The 13,843-nt window shown below is 39.4% G+C and overlaps 1 protein-coding gene across 3 annotated transcripts in view; it reads right to left on the minus strand.

The window, feature by feature from the left end:
* Positions 1 to 13,843, minus strand: part of TMTC1 (transmembrane and tetratricopeptide repeat containing 1) — a 260,748-nt gene that overhangs the window by 86,882 nt on the left and 160,023 nt on the right. For 2 of the 3 annotated variants that reach the window (XM_029204345.1, XM_029204347.1), the window contains exon 9: positions 2,687 to 2,808. The exons of the other annotated variant lie outside the window; for it this stretch is intronic. In XM_029204345.1, the coding sequence (XP_029060178.1) occupies positions 2,687 to 2,808 (122 nt within the window). The remainder of the gene's footprint in view (positions 1 to 2,686; positions 2,809 to 13,843) is intronic. 3 annotated transcript variants of the gene reach the window in all.

Raw genomic sequence — 13,843 nt, forward strand, 5'->3', positions numbered from 1 at the left:
CAAAATCCAAATAGGTTCTGAGAGGCAGGCACCTGCTCTTGGTAATATTGATGTTTTCTTTATATTTCAAACTTTTATTTTAATCCAAATCAGCTTATTCCTAGTGGAAAAAGGGCAGGGCATGACTTTGCCTGTTTTAGAGAAAAGAAATGGAGTCACAAAAAGGTCTATTGAAGATATGGCAGCACAGGAAGAGCCACAGCTGGCATGATTCTGTGGGTGTTTGGAGGACACACCTACCTGGGCGACAGAAATCCCTGACTTTCAATAAGACAGCTCACAAACGGTTGATGACAATATTATGGGCTTCTATAATGTTTACCTGAGGCTCTCTTCCAGAAGAATGAAATTTAACCCCTTGTTTAAAATTCCAGCCCTTTATGTCCTCAAAAAATTTTCTCTTGTACTTGGATTAGAAAATCTTACCACACATGCACTCAGAACACCAAGTGCTGTGGATTCAGATCTCAGGACTCTTGAAAGTATCCTGCGCTGATTTCCAAATGGAGTTGAGCTGAAAGTACTTTCCTGTGTTCGTATTTTCTTCATCTTTTTCAATTGAGGAGACGTTACCATCAGAGAAGCAATATAACCTGGAAGGTGCCAGATCTGTCAGCAGACAAGGATCTCTATTCCACTGCTTTGCCACTTACTAGCTATGTCACTTGGGCAAGTCATTTAACCTCTCAGAGCCCAGGCTTTATTTTTGTAAAATGGGTATAATGGTATTAGCTACATCAGAAAGCTGATATCAACGATAACACTTGCTACTTATTGAAAATGTACAATATAAAGCATTTTATAAGTTTTTTATACAAAACATTTTCTATAAATGGCCATCTCATTTAATGCCATTAAAATCTCACTGAGTTGGGTGCTATTATCTTCATTTGACACAGACGAGGAAACAGAGGCTTTGTGACATCACACTCAGGTCACACTCTGACTGCAGGAACATGCTGTGAACCACCACATACGGCATGAATTAACTGATAAAATAAATATAACATGCTTAGCATAGAGACTGACCTATAATAAAGGTTCAATAAAAGTTTTGATACAATTAATGTTTACTGAGTATGATACTATTTTAAAGAATATGCAGATCTGTTAAATGATTAGAGTGGAAGACACCATTTTCTTTTTAATCAGCAGTTAATAAACTCTTTGAGGGGAAAAAACCTGAGATTCACTTATTTTTGCAGCCTCAGATTGTAGTAGAGCATGCCTGGGACAGATGCTCTGTGAATATCTGTTAAGTGAAGAATAAATACAGATTCCACTTGGAATCAGGAGTCCTACAGACAAAACCTGACTCAGCTGCTTTAAGCAAAAACACATCTAGAACAGACACTGAGGTCCTCCTTTGCCCTCCATATTCCTCAGTACTGGAAAGCCCTCATAAGCTTATTATTTTAAGTCAATATAGAACTCAAAGAAATTTCGTATTTTTGTCTTCATCAAATAGTTTTTATCAAGAAATAATCTCCTTCCCAAACTGTGCTGTAGACACATAAAGAAAATTAAGGGCCACCCTCTCCTTAACTAAGTCAAAACAAGATGCTGTTAAGTCTTAAGAAAGCTGTTAGATACTTACTTTGGGGGGAATCGAAGGTTATGAAATTCATTTCTAATTATATGCATTTTAAAATTTCTAACTCAATATCCATAAATGAAATAAATTTTACTATTTAATACTTAAATTAATCTCATTTAAATTAAGTTTAAAATTAACTTAAATTTCTAACTCAAAATGAAGAAATAAAAATGAATAATTTCCTGATAATATTTTGGTTTACTGTATTTATTTTGTTGCCTTTTAGAAAAGTTCATTCTTGGGACTTCCCCGGTGGTCCAGTGGTTAAGACTCTGCCTTCCAATGCAAGGGGCATGGGTTCGATCCCTGGTCGGTGAACTAAGATCCCACATGCCGCGTGGTGTGGCCAAAAAAAAAATAATAATAAAATAAAAAATAAAAAGGTCTTAAAAAAATTAAAAAAAAAGTTCATTCTTATGTATAATTCATCAAATTACTTAATTTTAGGAAGCTAAAACCCTTATTTTAAAAATGAGAAAACATGGGTGCAAAAAAAAAAAATCTTCATGTGCTACTCAAGGTCACACAATGGATAACCGGCAGAACCATTTCAGAGACATTTTCAGGCTTTTGAAAAGAAACAGGCCTTGGAATGCTGACATTTGAATAAGACTAGAGAACAGACAAGCTTCAGCAGGATTCAAATATTCAGAGCTAAGTGGCATTATGTAATCATACAAGTCTGAATGCCCTTTATAATTTTAACCAATTTTTTTCTCAAGGACAAGTTTCCTTCAGATTGTTCCTATTTTTAAATTAAAGAACAAAGAAAGAGAGAGAAAGAAGATAGAAGTTAATTAAAATCATGCTACTTAACACAGTTAATAATTTATCCAAATCAACAAATATTTCTAGAAAGTTACTATAATTATGTTTAATAAACAGATACTTGAACAAAGAAGTCGTGGTAAATGATTGCTGCTAAAATTCTGAATATACTCTGGTCAATATTCTCATCCAACTTCCTCTTTGGCTGTTTTTAAAGCTGGGGTAATAAACACCGCAAAGATCTGGCATACACACAAAGAACGGTCTCTCTGGAGCCATCAGTGTTGGTCTCATAAAGAGGAATCCAGGAGCAGTAATTACCTAGGCATGTATAGCACTCTCTCGGCCACCACGAAACCCACCCTGAAGAAGAGGTTGCTGGCTGGGATGAACGGGAAAACCAGGAACAACAAGCCCACCAAAACTTCCCTGTGCTCCAATCTCTGAAACACACAATAGTGGAGGACAAATTAATCTGGGTTTAATTCCACTTCAGTCAGCATTTAACCATCTCTTTCATTTTCAACTTCTCATTGAAGGAATGAATAAAGTAGACCAATGTAAACCTTTTGATCAGTGTGCTGAATTCATTAGAGAAAGCCCTCAGGCTAAAACCTCTGGCTCATGGAAATATTCGCATGTACCCCTGACACACATTTGCCACCCAGAACATCTGCTATTTGCCTAACATGATCAGTGACCATTACTCCTTATTCTGGGCTGGCCCTACAGCCATCCTGCTTCTTGGTCTGGCTCCTTTTAGAGTCCCTGTGCCCCCAGGCAACTCATTCCAGGGAGCAAAGCAGCTGGGTGGGATCAAGCTCACTAAGGCATCATGGAGAATTACTCTTGTCTCAGAAACAGAACACATTAAAAGCAAAACAAACAAAAACAACAAAGAAGAAGAAGGAAAAAAGCCCCACACAAAGCCCACCAGGAGAGGCAAAGCTTAGCATGAAGAAAATTAAATGCAAATAGTGAAATGTGGGGCACCAATGAGGGAGATCATTTGAGCTGAGGTGTTTTTAGCATCTTTCCAAATAAGCCAGTAAGCAAGCATTTATTCCATGAAATTTTTTGGAATCAAAATTCATTACAATAAATCATTAAACTGACAGAACACCTTTCTCTTACACTGTATATATTAATTTGTAAAGATTTTTGTCCCTTATAGTTAACATAAAATATTTCTATTTATTACTAATAATATGTTGTAATGGGCACTGTAAAAGCTAGTGTGTATTTCCAAATAGACGTATTTGAAGGAATGCCTATTTAAAACAAACCTAAATGTATTGGATGGTATTACTTTTTTCTTTTTAAAAGAAGTTTAAGGGAAAAAGCAAATAGAACTTTCCATGTTACAGTTTTAAATTTTTTCTTATAAACATTTTAAATAGCCTATTACTTTTAATAATTGTGAAAGACTAAACAAAAGAATTTCAAAAACATAAATAAGATTCCCTAATTCAACTACTAATATTTTAAGTAGACAAAGTAAAAGATTTCAAACATCTTGAGACATTTGTCACCTGGATTTTATTAAAAACTTTGTTTTGCTGACTACAAAATATTGAATAACAAAGTTTCTAAGAGCAATTCCATATGAACAAATATGATTTGGACAATTTCCTTTAAAAGTAAGGGAACGTAAGTAATGATCTCATTTTTTACCTAGAGTAACCACACTCTTTAGAATTAAAAGATGAAAGAAGAAGAAAAAATTTTGCATAACAAGCCTTCAACTCAAATGGATACAATAATGTTGTATTTTCTATGACCCACTTAAATTGAAGGAATAAAACAGGTGAGAAGTAACAAGTTCATTATATTTAAAAACTGCAAGCTATCTTTGTAATTTAGATTTTTCTTTCAGTTTACAGAGTATATTTCAGTCCAAGAATTTAAAGATTATAGGATTTTTAAAAGAACAAACACCCTCATAAGAATTCTGTAATATGAAGGCAAATTTTTTTAACAACTTTATTGGAGTATAATTGCTTTACAATGGTGCAAATATTTCTTGACAAAGCTGAAAATAAACCCTAGAGAGTGAGCATCATGTCAAGCGTTGCTCATGAGCTCTGAGCCTATTATTGATGTTCTCTTTTTATAGGTGCACTTTTAGTTTTCAGAGATAGTTGACTTTTCTGGACACTTTTCAAAAACTGCAATACTTTTACAAAAGTATTCATGTGTCTTCCCGGAAAGATTTGTAAAGAGAATGTAATACCCCCTATTAATTAATCCTAAGCATGAAGGCAAGGGCAGGGGTTAAGAGAATTCTGACCAGGTCACCATCCAGGTCCCTGGATCGTGTTTTACCCCGTGAGGCGCCTCCCTACCTCATTGCGGTTATTGGAGATCAGCCCTCACTGCGGATCTGAAAGAGGCGTCGCCTTCACACCCCCAGTGTCACCCCTTGCTGCCTGACCGAAGGCCCTTCCTCACTGTAGTGTCGTATGTTTCCGGCCTTTACTCAGCAGAAGCCCGAGCTGGGGAGCCAGTAGGTTGGGAGGAGCCGGTGTCCAGGGAGCACAGAGGCCCTCGGGCTCCTCCCTCCCCAGTCCTGGAGCCCCTGCAGCAGGCGGTCCCGAGAGCTGCCGCCGCTGCTGGAGGTGCGGAGATGGGGCTGCAGGCTCCAGGCACGGCCTTTATTCCCTTCCTGGCCCTCATCCCAGTTGTGATTACGTATTTATCTGTGTGCTCACTGTCTTTAATTAATGTCTCCAGCAGACTGTAAGCTCCATGAGGACAGGAGCTGCTCAGTTGTGTTCAGTGGCGTGTGGTTTGTGCTCAGCTCAGTGCCTGACACTTAGTGAGTGTTTAGAAATATTTGTTGAATAAATCAATAAATGAATAAATGTTCCATGTGAGAGAGAAAACTGGTTGTGAGAAGGGGAGAGGACAGAGAGGGCTTCCTGGTGGAGGGGGGACAATCTGGGGTTGAAAATTGAATGAATGCTCACAAGGTAGATGTGGTGGGCTTGGGGAGGGGGAGGGGGTCACAGCGAGGTGCATTCGGGCAGAAGATACAGAATGTACAAAGCAGGGAATAACCCTGGACATGTTGGCAGGTGACAAACCATCAGGGTGTTGTACGCTCTGTGTGGAGTTGACTTTTACCTGCAGGCAACAAGGATGGAGTAAAGGGTCCCACATGCATAGAAAGAAAAGCAAGTCAGTGTCCAGCAGCTGATGTCCATGTTCCAGTTGTGGCCCTGCCACCATTAGTCACCTTGAGCAGGAATGAAATTAGCCCTTCCCTGTGTCAACTATTAAATGAGGTAAGTGAGGCTCACAGCTCAGCGCAGCGGGATCAACACAAAGGTTTCTTGATCAGAGAGAAAGTCCACGTCATTGGGGTTGTGAGCTTAGAGCCTACCACTCCGCATTGCTACCAGAGGGGCTGTCTTATGCGGTGTTTTACTTTGTTTTCAAAACATTCAACTGAAGACAGTGGCACAGTGCCCAAACTCAATGAACTCAGTGAAAAAGTTTCACTATTTATCTCAAGAAAAATAACATTCATGAAAAAAATTCTTGAGTCTCAAATTAAACTGATGATAATCTTCTCTCCTCCCCATTCAGTCAAGAGAGATAGAAAATATTCAAGAATATATTTCTTTAAACTGCAAGTTGATCAGCCAAGCAGAAAGTTGTAAAGTTAGGGAAAAAATATGTCATTAACATGGCTGAATTTCCTAGAATGAGAAAGACTGGGAGAGAATCCAATTTTGCGTCCTGTGGGTCACAGATGTGACAAAGTTGGCTAAATAATTTATAGCTTATTTCAGCCTAACAGATACAGATGAAACGCAAACAAAATAAGAGTGGGGGGAAAAAGAGAAAATGCGTGGCATTTTCCAAAGTACACAGACTGCATTCATTTCTAGGAAAAGAGGCAAATGGAAACTTATTCCAAATACACTAGGGGGTGAAGAGACATGAGAATTAAAACAGCTAATAATACAGCCAATAATAATAATACACATTATTTGTCTGATTAACTGTGCAACTTCAGACAAATTAATTTACTTCTCTGAGTTTTAATTTGATGATCAAAAACAAAAAAGAGGTTACTGATACCTATTGTATCTGTAGGAAAAATGTGTGATAGATTCACTCTGATAGGTGTTAGTCTTGACTTTTTTCCTGGCTCGGGAGGATACAGAAAAGCATTCCCCTGAGCTGCAAAGAGATAAAAATCCCTTAACATACCTCTTAGGGCGCCCAGAGAATCACGCGGCCACCATCAGCACAGTCACGCATCTGAGAGCCGCTAATGAAAAAGCAGTGAGCTTCTCAGAAACATAAACTACCTCAGAGGAGCACCAGCTCCAGAATCTGCGTCTAGCCTGGTCGCTTCTGGTTTATCCCATCCCCTTCCTACTCCCGGCTTCCTTTTCAAAGAACAAGTCATAGGTGAGGACACATACACAAGCACACAGACAGATACACACACAGATACACGCATGTGCACGTGGCCAGCAGTGTGTGGATGAGTGGTCATGAGAAGAGGATGCCTCCCTGTCCCACTCAACCCAGACGACATCTACTGCAGGCGCTTCCTTCCAGAGCAGCAGAGAGCAGGCCTCATTATAGTAATTATTACCATCATTCCCGTCATCATATTTTCTCTCACCTCTAAACAGGTTTCAGATAAATAATACAGCGCAGTCAGCATGTTCTTACAGTCCTGCGTAGAGCACGGTTATATTTCAATCCTAAGGATGTATTTGGCAGCTCTAGACTCTAGCTGTCTGCATCTAATTTATCAATTTCAGGGGAGCTGACGACAGTAAAGCTCCCTCGTCAGCCCTGGGAGTAAGGCATTTCCAAGCTGACAACTTACCAGGCCCTCTTTTCTCATCTGTTTTTGGGTCCACTTCCTCCACTAGACTATGCCTTCCTTGATGGGAGTCACCGTCTCACTTAGATTTATCCAGGTACCTGGCACATACATAATTGGCATTCAGCAAACTGTGTTGCAATAAGAAAGATTAGTGATGGAAGTTGCATATACATCACTGAGGTTCATTTTAGAGACTTCTCACTAAGGAAAACTTGTACTTTTGGTAACCCTCTGAAACACAGTATTTGCAGTGTTAATTTGGGGTGAGAAGTCCTTGAACATCCAAAGTATCTCACAAGGGTCTGACAGAGCTGACCGACAGCAGTGAGGTACTTTTAATCAGGATACGTGCATACCTTCTATGTCTCTCTAATTGCATTCATTGCTACTAACTACTACTTGGTCTCGCAAGGTCGTGGGACATTTCTGCTTAGGAAAAGTGACATCTTTCACATTATTGAAGTTCAATTTTAATTTTGTGACTATTTCAATGTATTAAAATAGTCAATAATTTATCACTGTTATTATTATGATGGAAATTCTTTTTAATTGAGGAAGGCAAGTTATTTAATCAATTTAAATCCCCATTGCTTTATCTGACTGCACAGTACTGCCTCATCTCTTGTTCTGAATCCCAGTTACTCAGCTGGGGGTGCCGGGCAGTGAGCTAGGATCATTCTCTTGCTAAGTGACTCCCAAATTGCCACCCTGTAGCAGGCAACCCAAACTTATGCCAGCTTAAAAAATTCTATTTAATCTTCACAACAATTCTGTGGAGCTGAATATTATTATCCTTGTTGTAAACTCAAATGCCTGAGACCTTTGGGTCCTTCACAATTGCTACAACCGCAAATCAGCAGTTGTACTGTGTTATTTCTGTGAGAAACTTTCTTCAAGGCTGCACAGGACTTCAGGTCTCCTTCCTGCAGAACGGAACCTGGGCTCTCCCTGTGCAGCTTCTGTATATTTTAAGAATTTTTTGAAGCCCCAAACCCCTATTACTGTCCAGAGGAAATGCATCGGTGAGTCTCCACTTGAGCAAATCAGAGGCTCAGGTTTATTTAAAACATCATGAGCTCTGAATCTACACAAGCCCTTAGATGCTCCCAAATGATGATAATACAGACTGCATGAAATGGATGGAGAACTGGTCTCAGAACACTAGCTCAAGACCAGCATGGGAAGGGGCAAGCCAGAAGTAGAGAGAGAGAAATGGCTGTTTGGGCCAATGGGATTCTGTCTAAGCTCTGCACAAATGTACCTTGAACTTCTTTTTCCCCCCCTGGGTTGCCCTCCTGTCTACTTGACCTTCACTATTGTCTATATTTTCCTTTGAATTTTACAGCCCCTCCCTGCTTCACATCTGTCTGACAGTAGCTCAGTTTGCCTGTCTCCAGGCACAGCTCCTGTCTGGGGATCCTCTCCATGGTCACAGCTCTCACCTGGTGTTGGTGACAGTTCCCTCCTCTGACCCTTCAGGCCATCTGGTAGGTGTCCCTTGGCATGTTAGCTCCACTCTGCCCACATCACTGCAAAGGTCCCTTCATAAACTCTTCAATCACCCCATGGGCCGTGCACTGTGTATCCTGCCAGGGCTCTGACTAATAGACCACACTGGAAGAGCATGCGGTGCGGATGGAAGCAGAGATGTGGATTCTAAAGAAGGGTCAGAACACTGGCTTTTGTGAGCTATCAGGATCTGGCTCCAGACCACTCCTGACTTGGTCCCATCCTTGCATTGTTGTATTTCCATTAAGTTTCAGCCCTTGGGTGAGCCATCCTTTTTTGAGGCCACTGAAATTATAGAAAATTCTAAATGTTGTATGAAAACAGTAAAGACAAATACCAGTCTAAGAGAGCTTTTATCTGGCAAATGATATTGAGACCAATCTCTCAGCAGTTGGAAAGGAGAAAGTTTTGAATTTTTACTGCTCTTACAATATGAAATGCAACAGACCACTTCTTAATGATTCCAACAAGATCTAGAATCTGAACTCCATTTCAGTAACGCAGGAGGCAAGAGGAATCTTGGGATAGTCTCAAGGGTAAAGAGAATAAGAAAAATTGAAAGCTGATTCTCAGAGCCTCAGTCGCAAGTGCCAAATTCCTTGATGATCATATAGTCAACCAGGACCCTAAGTTAGGCCCAGTGGCCACAGTGCCACACTACGAGAGGCTGAAGGACAGTCCACCCATGACATAAACACAATTCGCATCTCACATGTAAGCATGGAAAGGTACCACTTGCAGCTTTTTTCTTCCCTGGTCTGAAATCAACGAAATAAGCCAAATTGGGAGAGAAAATAGCTTTGGTTCAGGATCTCAAGAGCATGGCTGCCAACCCACACACTCCTTGGTTCAAGCTGGTGATATCACTTCCTCATTTTCATGTGCCCTAAAATTTACTCATAAGTGCACATGGAAAAAGTTTTTAAAGGGGAAATGAATGAAGAAATTATACCTCCTCGGAGACAAAAGTAGATTTGTACACTCTATCTTCTCTGAGCCAATTTCAACACTGCTTTTCCCACGCCAAGCTTTCTTCACTGAGGAACTTTGCCAGATGCATTAATGAACGCAGAGCCGAAGGGAGATTAAAATAAGAACATTCATAAAACAACACTTTGGATTTCTGGTCCTTGGTTGTGGACTTCAGTTTTTTGCAGAGTTTTTTGTTTGATTTATTTTTAATCAATAGTCTAAATCTTCCTGCCAGCAATAGATCCTGGGATTGAAACTTCTTATCTTCACAAGAGCACACAATTATGTTGTTTCAGGATCAAACCAGGTGAAGAGGGAAACTCTCATATTGTTTTACTCAAGTGAGAATGAACTATTTCATAATTTTATTTGGAAATATGTGTCACATTCAGGGTGTGTTTTAAATGTTTAAAGAAAAATAAAAGCAAAAATCTTTTAAAAGACACTTTAGAGGAGGCATGATTGGAAAATATCAGTCTAGTGCAAAAAACACCATTTATTTTACGTTTTTTCCCTGTAATTGATCTCTAATCTCATAGCGTTGTGGTCGGAAAAGATGTTGATATGATTTCAATTTTCTTAAATTTACCAAGGCTTGATTTGTAACCCAAGATGTGATCTCTCCTGGAGAATGTTCCATGTGCACTTGAGATGAAAGTGTAATCTGCTGTGTTTGGATGGAATGTCCTATAAATATCAATTAAATCTATCTGGGCTATTGTGTCATTTAAAGCTTGTTTCCTTATCAATTTTCTGTCTGGATGATCTGTGCATTGGTGTAAGTGAGGTGTTAAAGTCCCCCACGATTATTGTGTTACTATCAATTTCCCCTTTTATAGCTGTTAGCAGTTGCCTTATGCATTGAGGTGCTCCTATGTTGGGTGCATATATATTTGTAATTGTTATATCTTCTTCTTGGATTGATCCCTTGATCATTATGTAGTGTTCTTCCTTGTCTCTTGTAATATTCTTTATTTTAAAGTCTATTTTATCTGATGTGAGTATTGCTACTCCAGCTTTCTTTTGATTTCCATTTGCATGGAATATCTTTTTCCATCCCCTCACTTTCAGTCTGTATGTGTCCCTAGGTCTGAAGTGGGTCTCTTGTAAACAGCATACATATGGGTCTTGTTTTTGTATCCATTCAGTGAGCCTGTGTCTTTTGTTTTAGTTTTTTTTTTTTTTTTGGTGGTACGCGGGCCTCTCACTGTTGTGGCCTCTCCCGTTGCGGAGCACAGGCTCCGGACGCGCAGGCTCACCGGCCACGGCTCATGGGCCCAGCCGCTCTGCAGCATGTGGGATCTTCCTGGACCGGGGCACGAACCCGTGTCTCCTGCATCGGCAGGCAGACTCTCAACCACTGCGCCACCAGGGAAGCCTGAGCCTGTGTCTTTTGGTTGGAGTATTTAATCCATTCACGTTTAAGGTAATTATCAATATGTATGTTCCTATGACCATTTTCTTAATTGTTTTGGGTTTGTTTTTGTAGGTCCTTTTCTTCTCTTGTGTTTCCCACTTAGAGAAGTTCCTTTAGCATTTGTTTTAGAGCTGGTTTGGTGGAGCTGAATTCTTAGTTTTTGCTTGTCTGTAAAGCTTTTAATTTCTCCATTCACTCTGAATGAGATCCTTGCCTGGTAGAGTAATCTTGGTTGTAAGTTCTTCCCTTTCATCACTTTAAGTATATCATGCCACTCCCTTCTGCCTTGTAGAGTTTCTGCTGAGAAATCAGCTGTTAACCGTATGGGAGTTCCCTTGTATGTTATTTGTTGGAAAACCCTTGCTGCTTTCAATAATTTTTCTTTTTCTTTAATTTTTGTCAGTTTGATTACTATGTGTCTTGGCGTGTTTCTCCTTGGGTTTATCCTGCCTGGGACTCTCTGCGCTTCCTGGACTTGGATGGCTCTTTCCTTTCCCATGTTAGGTAAGTTTTCGACTGTAATCTCTTCAAATATTTTCTCTGGTCCTTTCTCTCTCTCTTCTCCTTCTGGGACCCCTATAATGTGAATGTTGTTGTGTTTAATGTTGTCCCAGAGGTCTCTTAGGCTGTCTTCATTTCTTTTCATTCTTTTTTCTTTATTCTGTTCCGCAGCAGTGGATTCCACCTTTCTGTCTTCCAGGTCACTTATCCGTTCTTCTGCCTCAGTTATTCTGCTATTGATTCCTTCAAGTGTATTTTTCATTTCAGTTATTGTATTGTTCATCTCTGTTTGTTTGTTCTTTGATTCTTCTAGGTCTTTGTTAAACATTTCTTGCATCTTCTCGATCTTTGCCTCCATTTTTCTTCCAAGGTCCTGGATCATCTTCACTATCATTATTCTGAATTCTTTTTCTGGAAGGTTGTCTACTTCTACTTCATTTAGTTGTTTTTCTGGGGTTTTATCTTGTTCCTTCATCTGGTACAAAGTCCTCTGCCTTTTCATTTTGTCTATTTTTCTGTGAATGTCACCATTCATTTTAATAATCAAGTACTAGTAAGGAGTTAAGGGAATTAAGTAAATTAGAAAAATGTTGTTCAATAAAACTTTTCCTGATTAGAATGAAACTATTACAGGAATTTATGGAGACATGGGAGAAGTAGAGAATGAAGTTTCTTCCTCTCTCTCTGTGGTTCTGAACAAAAATGGAAAAAGCACTAGAAACGTGTATTTAAAAAAAAAGTGAGGAAGACTAGAGAGATGAAAGGTAGGGGCAAGACAAGATCTCTTCTAAGGTCATGTTCAATGTGTAAATTATTACACACGTGCTATTGGAGAGACTCATACAGAGGGGGAAATAAAAGTCACCTGGTAAGCTGCAAATGCTAGAGAGTAAAGGAAAAACAAGCATCTCTCAAGCACACACCATATGCCAGACATTTGACTGAGACTGTCCCACTGACATTTCATGATAATATTACAATGTAGGTAATTATCCCCAGTTTATAGATGAGGAAATTGAAGCTCAGAGGGCTTAAGACACTTATCTAAGTTGATCCAATTAGTGAGAAACAAGGGTTTCAAACTGAGGTCTGATTCACCCCAACGCCTGTCCTTTCCCCACAGTCCATGTGGCTTTGGGATCCCAAGGCAAGGTCAACTGTGTGCATGGGGGGGCTGATTTCAGCCCTTTGCTGCCTCTTAGTTTTGTAGCAGAAACCCACAGAGCAGATATGACCCAGCAATTTGGAGGTTACCGAGTAAGGCACTGCTGAGCTAGACCAGAAATCTCACCCCTGAGTCCCTTTGCCAGATAAACGCCAACACGAGTATTCTACAGTCTGCAGGGATGCAGCAGGATATGCTGCGTGGAACGTGTGTTCTTTGTCAATTATTCTGTTTCAATAAATGGTTGCAGGTGGCCCACCTACTCACTCTGACAACCAGCCTCTGGAAGAGCGGACATGTCCATGTCCACAGCCACAACAGGGGAAGACATAATTTATTTGATCTTAGTTACTGAATTGTAAGTCAAAATTATATTTAAGAAGACTTGAGGGGGGATAATGATTATTTTTGACATAAGAAATCAAATGCTGTGATGAAATCACCCTCTTGTTAAGGAAAATAACAGAACATTCATATTCTAGTGACCACAGAGGCGTAATGAATAAGCTGAGTGGACAAAAGCCTTCTAAATTTTAAATCTACACATGCTCTGGAGCTTATTGCTCTAACCTCCATTTTTAATATTCAACTGTTTATGTCTAAATCTTGCAGGAATGTAATACTGTGATAACCACTTACTCATTCCTTTTTTTAACCTTTAAAAAACTTCAAATTTATTTTTTAATTGAAGTATAGTTGCTGGTCAATATTATATAAGTTACAGGTGTAGAGTATAGTGATTCATAATTTTGAAAGGTTACACTTCATTTAGTTATAAAATATTGACTATATTCCCTGTGTTGTACAGTATATCCTTGTAGCTTATTTTATACATAACAGTTTGTACTTCTTAGCCCCCTACCTCTCGATAGCCCCTCCCTCTTCCCTCTCCCCACTGGTAACCACTAGTATGTTGTATTTTTAGATTCCACATATAAGAGAAATCATACAGTATTTGTCTTTCTCTGACAACCACTTACTCTTGTAGCATCTGTGATATTCATATTTATACCAGAAGGGTGGATTTGGAAAGTCAAAATAGTAATGTAGCTATAAGAG

This window comes from Monodon monoceros, unplaced genomic scaffold (genome assembly GCF_005190385.1).
Source record: "Monodon monoceros isolate NGI ecotype Baffin Bay Population unplaced genomic scaffold, NGI_Narwhal_1 Super_Scaffold_6, whole genome shotgun sequence".
NCBI lineage: Eukaryota > Metazoa > Chordata > Mammalia > Artiodactyla > Monodontidae > Monodon > Monodon monoceros.